A 14,553-nucleotide genomic window follows, 5' to 3' on the forward strand; every position below is an offset into this window, starting at 1 on the left:
GTTCCTCTCTCCCTCTCTCCCTCTCTCCCTCTCTCCCTCTCTCCCTCTCCCTCCCCTCTCCCCCACCCCGTCTGTGTGTGTGTGTGTGTGTGTGTGTGTGTGAGAGAGAGAGAGAGAGAGAGAGAGAGAGAGAGAGAGAGAGAGAAAGTGAATGTGAGTGAGTGAGTTAGTTCTTGGAGTTTTTTGTTTCTGTATTTTTTTATTTATTTTTTTAAAGAGAGAAAGGAGAAAGGGCATGGTGTTGTGTGGGGGGGGATCTGGAAGGAGTTAGAGGAGGTGAAAAGCATGATCAGAACATAGTGAATGAAAAATATTTCTCATTAGAAAAAAAAGCAACAAAAGAAAGAAAATAGAAGGGAAAACAAATGAACAACCTCCCTCCCCAAAGTGGGGGCTGGAGACATGGCTCTGCAGCTATGAGCATGTATAGTCCTGGGCCCAGCCCATGTGATTGCATCACTCCCAGCAGGTTAGGTCTTCATGCCCCAGTTAACAGTGAAGACAGCCACCTTATAGACATGCCCACAGATCAGCCTGATCTACACAATTTCCCAATTAAAATACTCTTTCCAGGTGTTTCTAGCTTGTCAAGTTAACACATCAACCAGCCCAGTAAGACATTGAGATCTAGTTTCATTCTTTTGTATGTAAATTCCCAGCTTTTCTGGTACCATTTTCTAAAAGGAATATTTTGGTGTTTCTGTCAAATGTCAGATGACTATGGTTTAGATTTATCTAGATCTTCTCTTCCATTGATGTTCATGTCTATTTTTATGACAGTACCATGTTATCTTGTTACTGTGACTTTTTTTAATAATATTTTTATTTTTGAAAATTTATATGTACATAATGTATCTTGATAATGTCTACCCCCTACTTCCCTGTTCTGATTCCTAGTGTGACCCTGGACTACTTTTCTTTTGCTCTGCTAAGACTCCATTACTTAGGCAACTTATAAAAACAAAGTGTTAATTAAGGCTTACAGCTTCAGAGGGTTGGAGTCCACAATGGCAAAACAGACACAGCAGCAGGAAGAGCTCAGAACTCACATCTTGATGTGTAAATAGTTTTTCTTACCTATCAACTAACCCACCTTTCCCTCACCTCCTTGTTCCATTCCAGTCCTCATATAAACCTGTACCTCCCTCTCCAGTTCCTGCGCTTTATGGTCCATCCTGCTCGGTTGTGTTGGCGTGGCTCCTTGGTGAGCCGTTTGATTTATTGAGTCTGTCATTGTCACCATTTCACTTTGACTTTCTTAAGTATTCCTTGTCCTGTTTTCTTATTCTGTACTGATTTTCACATTTAGCTTGTCTTTGTATTCTAATTCATTTCTTGAATTCTTAGTCTAGGATTTCATCAGGATCTTTGTCGTCCGATGCCATTATTCTAGGGTTGGTAGTTTGGGAAGAAGACAACAGGAACTAAGTCAGTGATTTTGTTTGTTTGTTTTTGTTACTTTTCTTTCTTTCTTCATAATTACAAGTGTAGCATTCTGAGGGCCTAGGTTGTTGTATGTTTGAGGTGCCATTTTCCTCTCCTAGGCTGGCGTTGACAGTGCAAAACTACTCCAGTTCTTTCCTGAGAATAGAACACCTACCACATCAATAGACACTACCCAGGATGGACCCTTAATTGTCTCTAGTGTTTCTTTCCTGGGATTTCCTGTGATGTGTGTTCTCTTCATGTCTTCTCTGTTTAATATCCTGTACCACTTTCTGGCTTTGGCTTCATCTTTGTATGGATCAGGCTCTATTCTTGGCTTGATACCTAGGAAACAACTGTGTGGTAGCTAAAATGACCTTGTTCTGCTAGGTGGTACAAGTCTTGGCAGACAGGAATGGCTGCTGAGTCCCACCCCTGACCTCAGGACAGGTCTATGGGCCAGCCATGAAAGGCCAGGCCATCTGCTGGGTCTAGTATAACGTATCTGATTTCCCAAGGCATGGACATAGGTGGACAGGGCAGCTTCTTGGTAAATTCTTAAAGATTGTGTATGTTTCAGGTTTGATTCAGAATTCTAATTCCCAAAAATACAAGAATGAGTTTGCCAAATTTTTTTAATTAAATTATTTAGCCCCTACATCTACCCATACTCAGGACCCATTAAGTTTTTAATCATGTCTTTTGGCAGTACTGAGAGATAGGTGTTTGTTTTATATACTCATTGTAGTGCTAATATATGTAGTTTGGGGATATTTTACTTTACAAATCATACTATAAAATAGAGTCACTTCCAAGTAGGTAGTGAGCCAAGTATTTGGCATATCTAACTGCCAAATACGATGAGATAATTGTACAGTGGCCTGCTCTTGTATTGGGCGATTTGCTAAGGCTCTGAGTGAGCCAGTAGCAAGGGTCCTGATAATGGGTTCTATCCCAGATGTGCATTCATACACTCCACTGAGAAAGACTCTTAGCCAGGTGTGCTGAGATTTCAACCTTTTTGTGGCCATACTCATGACATAGATATGTTCACAATGGCCCCTGGGAATTAGGGAATGCATCTGAGCAGATGACACATCCGTGCCCCTTGTTCTAGTTGAAGCTTGTTTTTTTGCCTGTCCTGGCTTATCATATCATTACCATCTTTACCAAGAGTCTCCTGAGCAAGTGGTGCTGTGTGCTTAGTGTGGTGATCCATGGGACACAAACAGGAGGGCAGGGGTGTCTGCAGGTGGATGGATCTTTGGGTATTATGAAGTTCTCTTAGGGTTTCAGCTGTCCCAGGATGGGTCAAAGCTTGGAAGCAGGAAAGAGGAGATGCCTTAGAGGCCCTGGCACAGTTTTCCTCACAAAGAGATTTTTGGGGGTCAGCATTCTTTCATCAGATTTCATAAACTCATTTGGTTCAGCTCATTTAGACTTGTCTGCCAGAGTGTGGTGCAGGGGATCATGGTGGGACAGGCAGGGACAGCACCATTACACAGTTAAAACAAACCAAGGCGGTTTCTCATTCAAAATCCAGATAGTGGTTTGTTGTGTAGACATGATATCCTCTGTGTAGTCCAAAACTGAGCCAGGCAGAACAGTGTCAGCCCCTGGTACAGTGGATTGTTTTTTCTTAGCCTGCAAGATAATGCCCCTCAGATGGACTCCAGGGGAAGAGAATAGCCACTCTGTACTCCCTGCTGAACCATTCTGACTCCTGACTCCTGCCTTGAGCTAATACTGCCATCCAGTAACATACTCCTGATGGAAATCTTAATATACAGAAGCATACGATACAAATAAGTTGAACGTAATCTACCATATCCTTATTTAAATTCCCCCCTCCCTCTGTGCACTGGCTCTGTAGATTTGACATTTCCTTGTGTGTTTCCTTGTGTCCTCATCCACTTTGCACTCTTGACCAATTTCTTTCTCTTTCTTCACAATCTTTAAGATGTAATCACTGGGATCCAGTCCACCCAGGGCAGCTGCTGGTGTTTGTTCAGTGGCTTTTGCATTGTTGATGCATGCGTGGCTGGTGCAGCTGAGCCGTGGCACTTGTGCAGCTGACATTTTCACTAGTGTAGGCTGTAAGGCAGCAGCATGTCTCTCCACTGTGCACTCTTGACTCATTGCAGCTGAAGTTCACTTTGAGCTCATAGCTAAGGTGATGTTCTTAGTGTAAAATGCACTGCATTTTAAAGACCATGTGAATTGTTTGCAAGATGCATGTTAAAATGCTGATATTCTAGCTGCAGCACTGTCTTACAGTGTCAGCTTCTTCACTACAGTGGCTGATTCCTGTTGATATCTCTCAAGGTCAAGTCTGTCCACATACATGCTCAGGTGGGGAGGGCCACTGCCGCCCCACCCATACCTAAAGAGCTATTAACAGCTGATGGCTGCCGAGGGCAGCAGGGTCAGCTTTCTTCAGGGGTATGTCCCCTATTGCCCTTCTTTCTGTAGGTGGCTGATGCCCATGCACATTTGGGCAGTACTGTTTTTGGACTTGGGATTATTTGGAGAGGGGCATAGAGTTGGAAGGGAAAACATGGTGGAGATATTCCCAGAGAAGTTAGAGAGTGGATATGATCAAAGTATATTATATACATTTAAGATATTCTCAATGAATACATTTTAAAACTTGAGAGGTTTATTTAGTTCTTTGTCCCATAGGACTCAGTCTTTGGTCCTTGGCATTCTTGGTTCTGGCCTCTGGTTATAGTTGGTGACTCAGGACAGGACTTAGAACCCCATGTAGCCTTCAGAAGCGTGCCCCATTGCCAACTTCCTCCAACTAAGCTTTTCCTCCTAAATTTGCAGAAGAAGTGCTGCTGGCTCTGAGCCAGGTGTTCAGCATAAGCGGTTTTAGAGCATTCTATAGTTCCCTGCACAATAAAGACCAAAATTAGTTTGTTTCTTTCCTTTTTACTTGATTAACCTGGATCTTGCTACATTTGAAATTCTGTGTAATGTTCTCTTTGTGTTCATCTAGCAGGAATGACTGCATACCCTTGACATCATCAGCATTGGGCAGATAACTCCGTGTGGTCAGTCTTGTTCTCTGTAGGCTGTCCAGCAACACAGCCTTCCTTGGTGCAGATCAGCTTTCCATGCTGTGCCTGATGCAGCCTCTGCCAGAAACCCTTCCTCAGACCTTCCTTCTCTTCTTCAGGCCAATGACTCTAACATCTCCTTGAATCTGTAGTATGATTTCTATTGTCTTGAATACAGCGAAAACCAAATACTTTCTAGAAGAAAAAAATGAATACAATCCAGGGTTTATCCAGCAAACACTCTCTCCTGTACTAGGCCCTGTATTAGGCATTTACTGTAGCAGTCCATAAAACCTGGGAACTTCCATACTGATTAGGTCACAGTCATGGTTAGACAAGAAATTATGCAGGTGTCATATTATCCGTGCTGTGGAGAAGGGTGAAAGAGACAGTTTCAGAGAGGATGGGACAGTAGGGGTATTCCAGGGGTGTTTATACCTGTCACCCCAAGTGGTATACTCCAGGGCCCCTGCTGTGCCTCCTGTCCCCTAACCTCCTTTTTCCTGTGTTCTTCCAGAATACACATTTCCTTCACTACCAGTTAGTCATGTTTTCTAGACACGTTTTCTGGTAAGTCTTCCTGTATAACAATCAATGTTAAGGAGGCTGTTGAAAATGGCACCAGATCTGGGTCCCAGTTTGTCTGGCTCTTGGGCTGTTTGGCTCTGTGCCTTCCTGCACAGTCTGCTGTTGCACCTGTCTTCCTGGCAGCCTTGGCAGCCTTAGATCATGGTCAACGATTCTGAGGTCATTGTTAAACCAAGACTTCTCCACAGCATTTATTCTTTTTTTTTTTTGGTTTTTCGAGACAGGGTTTCTCTGTGTAGCCCTGGCTGTCCTGGAACTCACTCTGTAGACCAGGCTGGCCTCGAACTCAGAAATCCACCTGCCTCTGCCTCCCAAGTGCTGGGATTAAAGGCATGCGCCACCACCGCCCGGCTCACAGCATTTATTCTTGTAGGCCAGTATTTTTCTCATAGTTTCTGACCAACACATAGCACAGTGTGGGCTGAATATGGTTTGCACCTGACTCTGCATGTCCCACAGAAGAAGCCAGTAGTCTGTAGGAGTAAGTTCCCACTCAGAATCCCTCCCACCTCTGCTCTGTACTTTTGTTTGGCATACGTATTATTGCTAGTAATTTGGCTTCCTCATAAACAAGTAATTGATATATTTTCATAAAATACTGTAAAAGGAAAAGTAAAGGATATCCCAAGTGGGTCTCCTAGTGGCAAATCTATGGCAATTTCTAAATGGTTAATAATTACCAGGCTTGAGGTTCTTTATCTTCTTCTCTTTTTAAAAAATACCTCTGAGATCCAGTGTAATGGTACATACTTGGAATCACAACACTGCAAAGGCAGAAAGATTGAGAGTTCAAGACTAGCCAGGAGTACATAGAGTATGAAACCAGCCTTGGGTATGTAGCAAGCCTGTAACAAACACATACTTCCAAGACATTTATTGTCTTTCTTGCCACTCTTGTTGTCTCCAGTCAGAACAGTAGCACATGCCTATACACTTAATGTAAACCCTTGTTGTGGGTAATCCCAGCCCTCCTTCAGTCTGTGTGAAGCGTACTTCAGGATTACAGTTGACAAGGTATTACTACACTTCAATCTGTTCCATAGACAGGAGAGGGAAGGCGTGCTTATGTACATGGATAACACTGTATTACGAATTCTTGTGGCAACAGTGTTAGGGATCTGTGCCCCTGGGATGAATTGTGCACATCGCAGAGATTGGCACTCATGGTAAATGGAGAATGTCGTTTAGATACTGGCTGTGGCCACAGCTCTAGAATATCAGCTGGTTGAAGACTCTTCTGAATGAACAGTATATATTCCTGAAAGAAAAAGCTAGAAGAATTTCACCATGATAGCGTTTTAAGTAGTATTTGCTTTCAGACTGAAAATCCCATTATAGTTCAAATTGATGTAGGGGTTCTTTCAAAGATAACAGTTTTGTTGGGTATTCTGAGTTTTGTTGGTAGCTGTTTTCTTTTTAAATTTATTTTGTATGTATGGGTGTTTTGCCTGTGTGTATGTCAGTGTGCCTCATGCATTCCTGGTGCCTGCAGACACCAGAAGAGGGTATATGATTCCTTAGAAATGGAGTTACAGGTACTTGTAAGCCAGCATGTGGGTTTGGGAACCAAACCCAAGTTCTGTAGAAGAGTAGCCAGTGCTATTTCCTCCTCAGTGTTCTCTCCAGCCCCTTGCTTTGTTTTTGGAGACAGAATAACCTCTCTGTTCATTATCCTCCTGCCTCACTATTTCAGGTACTGGGATTGTAAGCACACGTTGTAGTACTCTGAGTATTGCATGTGAATGTCTCTCAAAAGGCAGCTAGAAATCTGGCAGCTCTTGTCACCTTGGCAAGAAAGCTGACCTGGCCGACTTGTCCTTCCCTACCATAGGACTGCTGTTCTGATCTCTGGGGTGGGTTTGGAACTCTGCCTACCAGGCCTGCCTTCTGACTGCCTGAAATCCAAGCTGGAGACCCCCTGTTATTGAAAGTATGGTCTGTCTTGCTTCTATCTCTGCTGAGGCCTTGAAAATGCTCCCTCTGTCAAGGTTTGCTTTTTAAAGACTCTTATAATGTATAGGGGGGTATCTCAATTTCTTTTCGTGTTCAGTGCCCTGGGCAAGTTTGAATTATATAATGCAGGGCTTCAGCTGTGCTTCTGTTTTGATAATTTGTTAGTATTTTCTCACTTAATTTCTAAAATGCAGCAGGCTTTAGGATGGCGCTTTGTGTCCAGCAGTTGGCTAGAGTGTGGTGGTTTGCTAGGTCACAGTATGGCTACTGGGTTTTGAATCAGATAGCAGAAGTATACATATGCCTGCACACAGAAGCATGTATGGGGCTTCTCTAGAGTAAGATGATCTGGCCTTACTCTGAGGTCCAGGAAAGATTGAGGGAACTACAATCATCACAGCACTGAAGACAAAGGGCCTGTTTATCTGCTCTGAAAATATCAGGGGTCAGAGCAGTGGTGAGCGGGTATGGCTTCTACTTTGCCCTGACTATGACAATGCACATTTTTGTAATGTGTCTGTACATGTGTGTGGCTACACTCAGGTCAATGACAACATATTTTTCTTTCCAATGTCACTGGCATTAAAAATGAAGTTTTTTTTTTCCTCTCAGAACAAGCCTGCCATCACCTATGTTCTCCAGAAACGACTTCAGCATCTGGAGCATCCTCAGAAAATGCATTGGGATGGTAAGTCAACTTTGCTTCCTCATGGGGTCCAGGGGATACCTATTTGACTGCATATCCTTGGGAAGGGGCTCTCAAAAAAAAAAAAACACACATAGAAGTGTGGCCTATGAGTCTAAGTACCCATGAGTGTAAAAACCTCAGCCGTACATTAGGTTTTCCTGGAAGAGTCAGGATCACTCTTTATGCCATTTAATGTGACATAAAGTCCCATTAACTTTCATGGGACTTGTATGTAGGAAAATAAGGGCATGCTTCTCTCCTGTGACACACCTTTATTTGCCCATACATCTCCTTAGAGATTCTCTCCTAGGACAGACCCCACTAAGTAGATTCTTACTTGCTAGGGCTTTGTGCAGGGCCAGCTTGTGTGCTGTCTCTGTGAGTACAGGGTGGCAGATGTGTGTTCATCTTTGCTGCATTGTCAGAGCAGGTTTAATCTGGGAGAGAGAGGACTGTGGCAGCATTTCCTATGGCACTGCCTCCTGGATGCTCTGCCACCCGATGCAAGGCTAGAAGCCTCTTCCTAGCATGACCCTCAGATGTTAGAATGGCCACCAAGAATGATGGTAACCAAGTGACATGGCTCTCAAGGTGCCAAGGCTTCAGCCTGCTTGCAGAACCTTCCCTGCACATGCCCTTCTGATGCCAGAGTCTTGTCAGCCACTCTGCCCACCCCACATTCTCCTAGTGCTCCTTTGCCCTGTCAGCAGAAACTTCCTAAGTGCCACTTCCAAGGTGCTCATCCCAGAAACAGTCAGTGCAAACCAGTGTCTTCTGAATCTTTCACAGAGAGTAATTCAGCTAAGCTTTGTGAAGCTTTTTCATGGCTTCCATATTGGCCCGGCCACTCCTTTAGATGAGACATGGGCAAGGTACCACTCCTTGTGGGTAGCACTGCCTCCTCCGACACATAAGAGACTAGCTCACACTTGAGAGATGTGTGCAAAGATATGTAGTGTATTCGAAATGTCTAGGTATCTGCTAGGCCAGCACAGTGCTCAATACAGAGTAAGTAGTCCTTATATTGACAGGTAAACCAGCTGAGAGTCAGAAAGTGGGCTTCAGTCTCCTTCAGTCATATTAGGATTCAAGCCAGAGCAAACATATGGCAAATATATACTTAGATGATGATTATATACCCACTAAGCTGTAGGATAATAAGAATCACTTGTTATTGACGTTAATAGTCTCTTTATAACTAACAATTCAAAACATAAATGTTTCTGTGGAGTATTTTTCAGACCTTCAATAGATCTATTTATCTTTGTCATGTAACATGTAGTTGTATGTATATGTGTGCTTCTAAAATGAAAGCCAATTTCACAAGAGAATGATTATCATTACCACAGTGAGTTTTTAATATTAAAGCAATACTGATTTCAGCTCATTAAGCTGATTTCATAACTTGCTGATTAAACAAAACTCATGGTTTGGAAAACATTGTTCTGTTTCTATAGAATCGATGCCACGTCTGCCTTGAGACCATGTGGTAAAGGAGTTTGCATGAACACAGTATGTGTGGCTGGTATTTCTGGACATTATAGAAAACAGAGCTTGTTGTATGTCTCTTGTCTGAGCCTGTCTCCTATCTCATCAGATGTTCAGTGCATGGTGGCATCAGGTGTGATAGATGTTGCGGGAGTCACCAACAGCATGCCTTTTGTCTTTATCAAGTTCCTTTCTCCATTAGAACTGATCTTTCTAAGTTAGGAGATGACATCATCATGTTAGATCAAACCTGTTATTGTTCTCTCCAGAATGTGACTATGCTTTTATTTTTAGGTACAGAGCTGCAGGTGCAAATAAACATGTGGCTGACTCATACATAAAGGAGAGTAAATACAAACAGTTGTGTGGGTTGTAACACTCCAGAGTGTTCTGAAACCTGTTCTGTAAATCTGGCTGATTGAGGCTGATAAAGCAGGGACAGATAGCTACAAGGAAGGAAGACCTTGAGAGGTGACCCTCTGGTGGTCTAGCTTCATTAACTTGGGTTTAAGGAGGCATCACCAGCATCTGGAATCGGGTGCTGACTGTGTAAGGCCTCTCCTAGGCCGCTGGAAGAGTCAGAAGGTGGAGGTGCTGGGCAACAGCAGAGAAGGAAACAAAGATGCCTGGCAGAGCCGTACAAAGGGCAGTACCATAGTTACAATTGTATTTGTCTGTATGAAGCACTCTAATGTTTACCCGTTTTATCCTGCCCCCAAGAAAACCAGTCAAGATTTAGAAAATAGTAGCATTCATACAATTCAATACCTTTAAAGAATTTAAAAAACAAACCTTTACATCATGCCCATGATTCTGTTACAATCATGTTACAATGTTAAAATGTTACATGTAACAACCTGTTAAAAGTCAGTTGGTGTTTGAAAAGCCATGTAGGTGCCTTCAGCTGCCATATTTCTTCCCTGAGCATTATGTAGTCACTTAATTTGGTAATAAGATGTTGGTTGGTTGGTTGGTTGGTTGGTTGGTTGGTTGGTTGGTTGGTTGGTTGGTTGGTTGGTTGGTTGGTTTTCTCTCTCAAGATGGGACCTTGCTATTCAGCCTAGGCTGGCTTTGAACTCCGAGTCCTCCTGCCTCTGCCTCCCAAGTTCTGGGATAACAAATGTTCACCAGTGGGTCTATCAACCAGCTTTTGTCTTACTGCCCTGAGTATTAGAAAACCTTGATTCTCTGAAAAAAGCTTGAAAGTACTGGAAGAAGTAAGTTAGGCTTTAAGAAGAAGCAAGAGGGTAGCCGGCTTGATTATTGCTGATATAACAGCTTTACTTCCATTAATTGCTAGCACCACTGCTTCTGCAATAGCATTGACACAAGGAGTTTTGAGACAAGTATTTTTGTTAACCATCTAGCAAAAAAAATTACTAATGTATTGAGTATACAAAAGGATTTATATCTGGAACAACAGAAGATGCTCTATAACCTATTTAAATTATCTGAAGGAGGTTCAGGGTTCAAGAGTTAGGAGCCATCCCAAGTGTCATGACAAATATCATTGGAGTAGTGTTACTTCTAAAATTTACAATGATTGTCATTATAATTAGAAAAAAGTTTAAAGACACCTGTAAGATATTTGGCATAATCCTAACACCTCTCTGGTGTGTTTACTTTGTGTAGTGAGATTATGAATTTAAAGAATGCTGCTCTGTTAAACTTTGATGCTGCAGATAACGCCGATAAAATCATCCATGGCCTGAGGTCAGTATTTCCATTTTGGTCAGACCTCAGGAATGGTATATATAGCTTGATCAGGCTAGCCCTTCTTGTCCTGGGAATACTTTTATTCCTGCCCATCATGTTAAAACTTGTCTCTAACTACATCAACAGGCTGGCAGCCAAAGTACATGACTTGAAACTGAAAATGGACCCCCAGACAAAGTTATTAATTTAACAGGCTGGCAAGCCGAGGATGGGTAAGATTCTGCACAGAGCCTTACCAATATAAGACATAAGTGCATTGCCTTTGATAATGCATATTCCACAATGGGTAAGGAAGGCATTCTTGTCAGAATGACCTAAGACAGGCTCAGTCTTGTTAATGAAATAAAAAAGGGAGAGAGGTGGAGAGCCTTTGGGGCTGCTTGGCAAAAATCTGACATGGGCCAAGTGTAGTGGGAGATATTTAAATCTCCAACCCGAATAGGACCTATCAATGAAAACACAACTCAGTAATTATGAATATATTCTGTAAGCCTAGATTGGGCAGATACCCCTACACTACTCTGTTCCCCAGCTATGAGACCCTTATAAAGCCTGAGGGTTTTCCAGACCCTGCGTTTGTCCTTCTACCTCCTGCTTCCCAGTCATCCTCTCCTTCGTAGTCTTCTCTCTCCTCTCTCCTCTCTTCTCCCCAGTCGTCCTCTCTCTCTTCTCTCCCCAATTGTCATTGTCTCTGCTGTTGTCTTCCTCCTCCAGCCAAGGACAAGGAAATGGGCTGCTTGGCAGGAATATGACATTGGCCAAGGACAGGGAAGTAGGCTTCAGGCAGGAATCTGATATTAGGCTAGAACAAAGAAGTAATTTCAGGTAGGAATCTAAATCTTAGATTACAACAAAGAAGTAATCTCAGGTAGGAATCTAAATATTAGGCTAGAACAAAGAAGTAATTTCAGACAGGAATCTAAATTTTAGGCTAGAACAAGGAAGTAGGCTTCAGACATGAAAATGACCTTGGGCTAGGACAGAGAAGCAGTCTCAGGGAAACAGGATCAAGCAGGCTTGATCATCCTGATAAGCCCTTAGAAACAGTGATCACGGGAGTGTTCACATAATTGGATTTAATGCCTTGCTTTTTCTTTGACTGTTTGTGTTTATTGTCTTGCTTGTTCCTTGACTATTTGCACCTATTGTATTGCTAGACCCTCAACCTAGAACTGACCTTAATACATTCATGTAATCAAAATGGTATAAAAGCAAAAAGGAGGGGGGTGGGGTAGGGGGTTCTAGGGAGGGGAAATAAGGAAAGGGGATGACATCTGCATTGTAAATAAAATATCCAATTAAAAAAAGGAAAAGAAAAAAGAAAAAAAAAGCCAAATGTTCACCAGTATGCCTGGCTTAGAAATTTTCAGAGTTGCAGAGAAGATGTGCCCCCGAGTCCTGCCCCTGTGCACTAGGTCAGACTGACAGTGTGTGAGAACCACCGGTACCAGTCTCACAGCTCAACACTGATCTCAATCCATTCTTAGTTAATGGCCTGCTGATACAGTGATGGGTAGTGTAATTGGAAATAGGGGTTTTAAAACTCACAGGAGGCGGAAGTAGACAGACCTTTGTGAATTGGAGTGGTCTACCTAGTGAGTTCCAGGCCAGCTATGGTTACACAATGAGACCCTGTCTCAAAAATTGAAATATAAAATAAGACTCACAGGAGATACTTACCTGCTAGTGATGATAGGGCTCTAATTCTATGAGCAGTAAGGAAAGTCTGTTTTCTCAGTTCAAGTATTTATTACAATGTACATGGTGATCTAAGACCTCCAGAGCAGGGCTCAATAGCTCTTTCCTCTCCCTGACCCCAGTACACCATACTTTGCTTTGTTTCTAAAAAATATAGAATCTCATATTTCTCACACCTATGCAGTCCTTCTTTTCCTTTCCCATTTTGTTTTGGACAGGCTTTTGTTACCAGATACCAGATTACATTTCATGAAATAAACACGTTATATAACTTGAATTCAATATCAATCTCTTTGTGATGAAAGCTTTCATTAAGCAGTACCCGGCTTCCCAGCTCTCTCAGAAGCATTTGCTCTATTGTCTCTGTCCAAATGTCTCCTTAAGCCTGTGTCCCCCTTTCCTGTCCTGGTTTCTCAGGCTTTGTCAGCAGACCCAGCTGCAGGTTCAGCTTCTGGAAGCCTGTTCACAGCACTTGGGCCAGGGCAAAGAGCCTTTGTCCTTGATGTCCCCTCTGTATCCCCTGCTTGCAGGGAGCACTTTGACCTTAGTGCCTAGTTACTGTCTGCTTTATGGTAACTGCTGACTTTTACAAATGAAAATTCTGTAACACTCTACAGGGCCCTGGGGAGGCCACTCCCATAGGGAGGTACATGCTGACATTGTTTGTTGGTTAAGGACACAAGCAGGGTGCTTTCTAATAGTTCAAAAGCATAAAGTTCCATTTCCCCTTATACTTGGATTTCTATTCTTTATTTCCTACAGAAATTATTTCATTGAATCAATTTTTATCTCTGAAACTATTTTATTGATTATTTTGTATTTTACTATCACAAAATGTATCTAAAAGGAGTGTTAACTTTGTGTCACTATTATAAATAGTACATCAGTGATAACATTATGGATAGAACATTTCTAAAATATCAGCATAAGATGTAGAATGCTGTTTGTGTGTGAGTGAGGTGGTTCTGGGGCAGTTGGACCTGCACATCTGAGCGACCATCTCCAACTGCAAAATGATAGTGGAATTTAGGACAGTTATGTTACTTTAATAGACACCAAGATTGAGAAACCCTTTGCACATGAATAAACAGATGGGAGTAGGAGTTTGTGGGATTGTTAATATCTAGGATTGTCATTCAGTTCTTTGTCCCTTCTCAGTTATATGCCAAAAAATTAGAGTGCATTATCAAAAATAATTTGTTATGATCTATAAGCTGACAAATCAAGTAGGACTTCTTCCACTGTTTGTAAAAATGGAACTTTGGAAAACCTAGTGAGGGCTTTGTTCCCTTCTGTTCTCAAGCTGTAGGCCGTGTGTCTGGGGGGCGTTACAGGAGGCTCCAGGGCTCTCCCATCCACCCTTTAGAAGGGATTCAGAAACTTCCCCCTGAGGCATACTTTTGTCAAGTTAGTATTTTTTGATGAAAGTCTTTTGTTACCTTGGGCTCTGAGATGTGTTAGTGACTTATCTACCACTGTGACCAGTGACATGTTATAAACACAAGGGACAAAAGATTGGTCTGCGCTTCCAGTTCCAGGGGTTTTAGTTAGAGGTTGGCTGTACCCTTGACAGGAGACTGAGTGTCATTGTGCTTAGAGGGTGTAGCAGAAGACACTGCTCACTCAGGGCAGTCAGAAAACAGATGAGATGGGTCAGGGACACGCTTTGAGAACCTGCTTCCTTCCTCGGCATCATATGCTACCAGTCCTAAGTGCTGCCACTAGGCTCAGAATGCACCAGTGAATCAGAGTTTTTATGTCCCTGTCATCTCTGGTTGAAGGCTCAGACCAAGCCTTCCACACAGAGCTATAACCTCTTCCCTCAAACTGCCCATTTACTTCAGTAGGTAGCAAATAGGGAAAGAGGAGAGCTTTACCACACCTGCCGTGCTGTAAACACTGACTGGAAACACATCACCACCACCTTCAGAGTAT

General features: G+C 42.6%; 1 protein-coding gene across 5 annotated transcripts in view; it reads left to right on the plus strand.

Annotated features, from left to right (window-relative positions):
* Osbpl1a (oxysterol binding protein like 1A) overlaps positions 1-14,553 on the plus strand; it is a 173,134-nt gene that overhangs the window by 136,291 nt on the left and 22,290 nt on the right. For all 5 annotated transcript variants that reach the window (XM_028759474.1, XM_028759476.1, XM_028759475.1 and 2 more), the window contains one exon: positions 7,641-7,716. In XM_028759474.1, the coding sequence (XP_028615307.1) occupies positions 7,641-7,716 (76 nt within the window). The remainder of the gene's footprint in view (positions 1-7,640; positions 7,717-14,553) is intronic.

This window comes from Grammomys surdaster, unplaced genomic scaffold (genome assembly GCF_004785775.1).
Source record: "Grammomys surdaster isolate TR1022 unplaced genomic scaffold, NIH_TR_1.0 126298, whole genome shotgun sequence".
NCBI lineage: Eukaryota > Metazoa > Chordata > Mammalia > Rodentia > Muridae > Grammomys > Grammomys surdaster.